Consider the following 7,023-nt stretch of genomic DNA (forward strand, 5'->3'; position numbering starts at 1 on the left):
CCGGGCCCGGCGACCACGCATTAACTGCTTTTCTCTTTCTCTCTCTCCTCTCTCTTCCCCACCCCCCATTCCACCCCCGCCATCCTGTGTGCCATCTCATGGCTCTCTCGCCTCCCTCTCCCGTGTCTCTCCGGACACCTTCCTCCTTACCTGGTCTCTCGGGGCCTGTCTCCCCTGCTCCTCGCCACTGCCCTGTCTGCCTGCTGTGCACATGGGGCGGCCCCTCTTGCCTACTCTGGGCCCGGCCTCCTCTGCTATGCCTGCGTCCTCGGAGCAGAAGCAGACAGGCAGCATGGACTGCGATGACTTCAGGGCTCTGCTTATCTCCACAGGATACAGCCTGGTATGCAGCCTCTGCCTCCCCTCTGGGCCGCTCCAACAACTCCTCCCCACCCTCCCTCCTCACAGTCTCTGGCGCTTCCTTGTCCTCGGGGATACTCCTCCGCCCAAGTAGCGAGTAGCACAGCCTTGCCGCCTCTTCTCTGCTGCACCTGCTGGGCTGGGGTCCCTCCGATGACTCTCTGAGCCCCCTTCCTTCCCTAGAAGTCTCCAGAGAGAGGGGGTAGCCCTCCCGTGCTCTCGCCGTTTTCTTTCTATTTCTCTCTTTCTTCCCCACCCTCCAGAGCTAACTTGTGAGCCTGGGCTGAGGGGCTGTAGACCCCAGCTCCCCACTGCCCAAAACTGGGAGGGGAGGACACAGAGGGGACCTGCTCCCCAGCCCGGGGGGGGCTCTGCCTGGACCAGGGCCTCTGGTGGCAGGCTGGTGGCACACATGGGACATGGGCACGGGGTCAGCCCCCTGTCCTGGCTGTTTCCCATGAGGCCTCATCAGCACCGGCCTTGTCTCCCCCACCCCATTAAGTGCCATGTCCCCTGCCCACCCCCCACCTCACAGGGCGACGCCGAGTTCAACCGCATCATGAGCGTGGTCGACCCCAACCACAGCGGCCTTGTGACCTTCCAAGCCTTCATCGACTTTATGTCACGGGAGACCACAGACACAGACACGGCCGACCAGGTCATCGCCTCCTTCAAGGTCCTGGCAGGGGACAAGGTGAGGACGAGCCTTCTGAAGCCTCGGGGCCTTTAGGGGCCCGCCCTGGGCATGGGGGCAGGGGACCGGCATGTGGGCGGGGGGCTCAGTCTCTGCCCTGCTGCCTGCAGAACTTCATCACCGCCGAGGAGCTGCGGAGGGAGCTGCCCCCCGACCAGGCCGAGTACTGCATCGCCCGCATGGCGCCGTATCAGGGTCCTGATACTGTGCCCGGTGCCCTCGACTACAAGTCCTTCTCCACAGCCCTGTATGGCGAGAGTGACCTGTGAGGCCCCCCAGGGGCTGGGACCAAACATCCCTCCTCGTGGCCCCCAGGAGGGGCTGGACAGCCTCACCCTCCCCTCAGCGTGGCCTCCACAGTCCTGGCTCCTCTGACTCTGTATCTATGCAAAGCACTCTGTCAGTCCTTCTGGGGGGTGGGGGGTGGGCAGGGAGGGGCTGGGCCGGCTCTCTCCTCTCTCTCTGCTGGTGGGCCAGGAGGTTCTCCCCCCCACCGGGTAGGGGTCAGGGGGACCTTTGAGGTCAGCACCTCTGGTCTGGTAGATATCTGATGTGTTGTGTTTCTCAAACTTATGTGGCGGGGACAGTGAATCCCCACAGCAAAACAGGTCCCCGCCACATCCTGGGGACAGCCCTCCACACCCAGGTCCCTTCCTTTGCCTCCCGAGGTCCCTTCAAGGCCTCCCACATCCAGGCCAAAGCCCCACGTGCCTTGTCTAGGAACCGCAGGGCCCTGCGAGGGCCCAGCAGAGGGCACCATAGCTACCCAGCAGGACGGGACCCTGCCCCCAGCTCTCTAGCCCTTCTCAGCCTAGCACCCCTCCTTGTGCAGCAGGGGACCGGGGCTGGCAGACCGGACCTCTGGCCACCCGCCCCCCCCACCCCAGCCAGCCCCGGCCTTGCTTGGTCTGGACTTGTGTCTCAGATTTCCTAAGGACCAAAAAAACAAAAAAACAAAAAAAAAAAGCGAAGGAAAAGGAAAAAAACAAAACAAAAAAATCCACAAAAAACCTATAAAAATTAAACTCTCAGAGAATTACTATTTACTTTATTAACTTACGGATTTATTATATAAATATATATTCACCTAGCAACGCGTCTGCCGCCTCTCGCTCTCGTAATGAAGTCATAGCTGATTTGCCCCCTCCTGACTCCCCAGTGGGTCCGTGGCGGGCTTGGGTCTCTGGGGACCCTCCTGAGGTGGAGGTGGGCTGCTGGCCTGGCTGCCTGGTAGTTGATGGTTTTGCCCCCTGCCCCCTTTTTGAGTTTTATTCTGATTATTTTTTTCTCGGTTTCTGGATAAACCACCCTTTGGGGGACAGGATAATAAAACATGTAATATTTTTAAGAAGGATTTCCGCAGCGTCCTCTCTTTTTCTCTCTCCTGTCGGTGTCCTCCATTTCCTAGGAGAGCAATGGCAGAGCACATCTTCCCAGAGCAAGAGGCTCACCCCGTGCATGTGTAAACAGCAAAGGGTGCCAGAAGCCCCTCTGGGTCCAGCATGGTTCTGAGTGGGTAGAGTGGCCACACACTCGCACTCTGCTTAGGAAAGGTGCTCCTGCCCTCCCTGTTTCCAGGGAAAGACAGCGCGGTGCAGAGAGCTGCACCCAGCTGGCCAAGCAGAGAGGAGCGGGGCTGGAAGCAGGAGCTCTTGCTCTACCCCGCCCCGAGCCGTCGGTGTCCGGGCTGAGGTCCTAGGAGAAGGTGGCCACCTCTGTCCACTGGGCAAGAGAAGGAAGGCACAGGCTGGAGGCAGGGGGCTCCCAGGATTGCACCTGAGCCCCCAGCCCTCTGGCCCTGGCTCACCTGTCTGCGGGTTAGGCAGATGATCCCCTCACCCCCATCTAGGTGCTGGCTGCAGTGGCCTGTGCAGAGAGGGGCAGGGTGAGCACCCACCACCCCTAGACCCTCTCTGTGCCCCAGTATGCCAGGGTGGCACTCACGGAAGATGCAGGTGAGCTGGGCCGCACAGGACACAAAGCGCTCAAAGTCCACACGCAGACGGCTGTCCCGGTAGCGGCTGGTAAGGGCCTGGGTCAGCTGGTTATTCAGGTGGAAACCTGGAGACAGACCGCCTCTGAGCCCCGCTGCCCTGTGAGCCTGCCACCCTGACTCCCCAGGGAAGGTGCTGCTATGCGGGCCTTACGTCCCAACTCTGCTCCTCCCAGCTGTGTGACCCTTCCCTTCTCAGGGCCCCAGTTTCCCTACCCATAAAGTGGGGCATACAACAGTTAGCCCAAAGGGTTGTGAAGATTAAGCAGGTTGTCAACATGGAGGCCTTTGCACAGTGGCACCTGGCAACCACGTGCCAGTGTTATTATCCCTTTAAGTCCTGCAGGACTTTCTCCCTGCTGATGGACACTGGAGAGTATTTCTGTGAGCAAAGTCAGTTTCTTAATTCCACACATCAGAGGTGATTTCTGAAGTTTAGGATTACCTCTGCTGGGCAGGCGCAGTGGCTTATGCTTGTAATCCCAGCAATTTGTGAGGCAGAGGGGAGAGGATTGCTTGAGGCCAGGAGTTTGAGACCAGCCTGAGCAACACAGTGAGACCCCAATTCTACAAAAATGAAAAAAACTAGCTGGGCGTGATGGCACTGCTGTAGTCCCAGCCACTTGGGAGGCTGAGGTGGGAGGATCACTCGAGCCCAGGAGTTCAAAGTTGCAGTAAGCTATGATTGCACCACTGCACTCCAATCTGGGTAACGGAACAAGAACCTGTCTTTAAAATAGAAAAAAAGAGGCCCGGACAGTGGCTTATGCCTATAATCCCAGCACTTTGGGAGGCCGAGGTGAGAGGATTGCCTGAGTCCACGGGCTTGAGACCAGCCTGGGCAACTTGGTGAGACCTCATCTCTACAATTAAAATAAAATAAAATAAAATTAGCTGGGTGCGGTGTCACCTGCCTGTAGTTCCAGCTACTTGGAAGGCTGAAGCAGAAGGATTGCCAGAGCCCAGCAGGTCGAGGCTGCGGTGGCCGGGAGTGGCCACTGCACTCCAGTCTGGGCAACAGTGAAACTCTTGACTCAAACAAGACATTTTTAAAAATAGAAAAAATAGAAAAAAATTGTCGTGGAGCCCCCAAAAAGGCTCTTAAAAGCCCAAAATAGTGGTTCTTGCCTCCTGAGACTCAAGGTTGCCTGGTGCCCCCCTCTCCTCTGTCCTCCATGTGGCCAGATCAACACAGTTTTGAGGACAATTTTGTGAGATGCTGTTGCTCCTAAGACCCATCTTCACCCCATTCTGTGCACTCATTCATTTAAAAAATAGTGCCATTTGTGCTGTGCTCAGGGCTGGGTGTGGTTTAGCAGGAAACCTATGAAGAGCCTATGACCTTTTCGCTGCTGTGTAACCACCAGGGGTCTGAGCTTCATCTGCCCTCAGCTATTGGGGTGAGGAATGCAGCGCCTAGGGCTGTGGGAAGCCTGGCCATGGCCAGATGGCGGGCAGCACCAGAGAAAGGCCAAAGGCTTCTCAGCTGCCCGGCTGGAATTCCCGTGTGGGCAATTCTCGAGAGCTCTCGTCTGCATTCTGCCCAGCATCGCCCCTGGCTCGGATCAGGCACTTGGATGGCACCTGCGTGAACACAGCCTCCACCTGTCCCATTGTGTCTTGGGCTTTTCTTGCACATCCCCGGATGTCCTGCCTCCCTCCCTGGGTGTCCCAGCCATACCCAGGCCCCTCCCTCTGGCTCTCAGATGCAGAGGGTCACAGCCACCCGAGCCTCCCATCTCCCCGGGTTCCCTACGGGGGTTGGGGACCTGGGAGTGGCAAGGTCTGACGGCAGCCCGCCCTCCGAGTCCCTCCACCCGAGGGTCACACTCCTGCACTTTCTGCTTTGCATCGGAGCCACAAAAAGCGTTCTCTCTGGCCTGGTGTCTTGGCCGATGTGCTTCCATCCACACTATGACCTGGGCTTGCTCTCACCCTCCAGGAAGAACCCAGCCTCCAGACACCATTGGCGGGCTTTCTCTGGGGTGTTCTGGGCCTTTTGGTCATGAAAGCTGCATTCTTGGGTCACTAAGTGCCGTGCACGGCGTTCCACCGGCTCCTCCCTGCCTCCCGGAATCCTAACTACCGCACAGATGGGTGCTGAGGCCATCCCCAGAGAGAGAGGATTCCAACCCAAGCTTACTGCATCTGAAACACTCTACTGTGCTGCCCTGGGGCCAGGGCCTCTCCCTCCTCCAGCGACCAACCAGGCCTGTCCCCCGCTCACCTCCTCCTCACCCCACACAGGATTCCTTCCCCATTTGGCCTTGCAGGGTCACCCAGTCCCTGCCAGGAATGGCAACAAACAAGACATGGCCTTGTGAACAGTCACAGCTGAACAGGCAGACTAAGACAACGGGACAGGAGAGGGAACGGCCCTGTCTCCCCGGCCACCCTAGGACCCCTGTCCACACCTGCTGCGTTCAGTGCCAGCCTCAGCTCGTAGGAGTTCATGGTTCCAGAGGCATCCTCATCGAACCTGTCAAATATGGCCTGGGCAGGAGGATAAGTCAGCTCCAGCCCGGGGTCCTGGGCAGAGACCCAGCCCCCTGAGGAGGGCTACAGTGCGGGTGCCCATTCCAGCTCCCTTGCTTCTGGCTGTGGGTCCCCATCAAGCAGCCTAACTACTTTGGACCTGTTTCCCAATCTGTAAAGGGAACAGTAGCAAGCCACAGGTCTATGAGGACGAGGTGTGATTCTACCCACAAAGGGCTTGGTGGAGACTCCATCAGCAGCCTCATCACCATTCTTAGCACGGAGAGGCCTTTTAAATCTAGAGCCACCCACGGGTGGGCAGGCAAAGGCATCTCGGAGGGGCGGTGACTTGCCTGAGGTCACACAGCCAGCTGGGACTCCAACCAACCCCCTCACTATTTCGTGCCCCTAAGGAGACCAGTTCTCCCTTGCTCCCTGGGCCCTGACCGCCCACAAGGCCCTTCTCCCGCAGGATGTAGGAGACCTCCCAGCCCCCACCTCACCTGCCACGCCAGGAGGAGACCCCAGAGCTGCTGGAAGTGGTGCAGGGCCAGGCTGTGCCCGTGCTGGGGGCGGGGGTTATCTGGTTAAGGTCAATTTCCCCAGAAGGAGAGAAGAGATCCCAACCTCCCCCGACCCAGGCACTGCCCCGTGTACCCCAAAACACTGTAGCAGCTGCTCACAGGTCCTGAGTCCGATCTCTCCGGGGGTTCGGGTGTGGGCCCTTGCTACAGGGGAAAAGCCAACAGCACAGCATCTGCATGTTGGCCATCGCCGCCAGGGTTTTGGGGACATAGCTCCCGAAGCAGGCATTATTGTTAGCCCCATTTTAAGGAAACTCGGGCCCAGGGAGCCAGGGACCACTGTCACCAACAGAGCTGGAGGCTGAATCCAGACAGGGTCCTGGGTCTGATCAAGGCAGCCACACGCCCTGCCTCTCAGAGGATGGGGAGCTTGTGAGTGGCCGTGGCCTGTGGCCTGCCATGACTCCCTGGGCCTGACGCCCAGCAGCACTGTGGACTAACACACAGGGGGTGGCGTCTGGCTCTGGTTGCAAGGCTCCTGGCCACCACCCCAGCCACTCACCGGGCTCCATGGCAATGCTTAATAGGGTCTGCAGCTGAGGGGCATTCAGTTCCTCCTCCTGGTCAGAAAAAGAGCCGCTTGTGAAGCCAGTTACTCAGCAAACAGCTCTGGGCTGGCCCTTCTCAGAGCTCTGGGCCAGTGGGGGAGGCAGACCTGTCCCGCACAGTGGTCAGGGATGTGAGGGTGGAAGGGTGGGCTCAGGGAGCCCGGTGGGGACGGCAGCTGCTTCCGGAAAGGGGACTTTAGACAGCTGAGGCCCGAGCCTGGTGAGAGGTGTGACCAGAGGATGGTCCTAGCAGAGGGTACAGATTGGGCAAAGGTCCTGAGGCAGGGACAGCTGTGGCCATTTAGAGAAAAGGTCATGAGATTTAAGCAAAGAAGGGGAAAGAAAAGCAAAACGGCCACCTAGGGTGCC

The 7,023-nt window shown here is 58.7% G+C and overlaps 2 protein-coding genes across 3 annotated transcripts in view; one reads left to right on the forward strand and one right to left on the reverse strand.

The window, feature by feature from the left end:
* ACTN4 (actinin alpha 4) overlaps positions 1-2,408 on the forward strand; it is a 30,065-nt gene extending 27,657 nt beyond the window's left edge. For both annotated transcript variants that reach the window (XM_021706985.1, XM_008074032.2), the window contains exons 19-21: positions 278-343; positions 896-1,054; positions 1,165-2,408. In XM_021706985.1, coding sequence (XP_021562660.1) covers positions 278-343; positions 896-1,054; positions 1,165-1,323 — 384 coding nt within the window. In that variant the 3' untranslated portion in view covers positions 1,324-2,408. The remainder of the gene's footprint in view (positions 1-277; positions 344-895; positions 1,055-1,164) is intronic.
* Positions 2,086-7,023, reverse strand: part of CAPN12 (calpain 12) — an 11,419-nt gene continuing 6,481 nt past the window's right edge. Inside the window, exons 9-15 of the mRNA XM_008074036.2 lie at positions 6,609-6,666; positions 6,180-6,250; positions 6,026-6,088; positions 5,462-5,540; positions 2,999-3,115; positions 2,862-2,920; positions 2,086-2,776 (exon numbers count right to left, since the gene is read on the reverse strand). Of these exons, the coding sequence (XP_008072227.1) occupies positions 2,750-2,776; positions 2,862-2,920; positions 2,999-3,115; positions 5,462-5,540; positions 6,026-6,088; positions 6,180-6,250; positions 6,609-6,666 (474 nt within the window). The 3' untranslated portion in view covers positions 2,086-2,749. The remainder of the gene's footprint in view (positions 2,777-2,861; positions 2,921-2,998; positions 3,116-5,461; positions 5,541-6,025; positions 6,089-6,179; positions 6,251-6,608; positions 6,667-7,023) is intronic.

The sequence above is a fragment of the Carlito syrichta genome, unplaced genomic scaffold, assembly GCF_000164805.1.
Source record: "Carlito syrichta isolate Samal-C Ts95f unplaced genomic scaffold, Tarsius_syrichta-2.0.1 Scaffold316280, whole genome shotgun sequence".
NCBI lineage: Eukaryota > Metazoa > Chordata > Mammalia > Primates > Tarsiidae > Carlito > Carlito syrichta.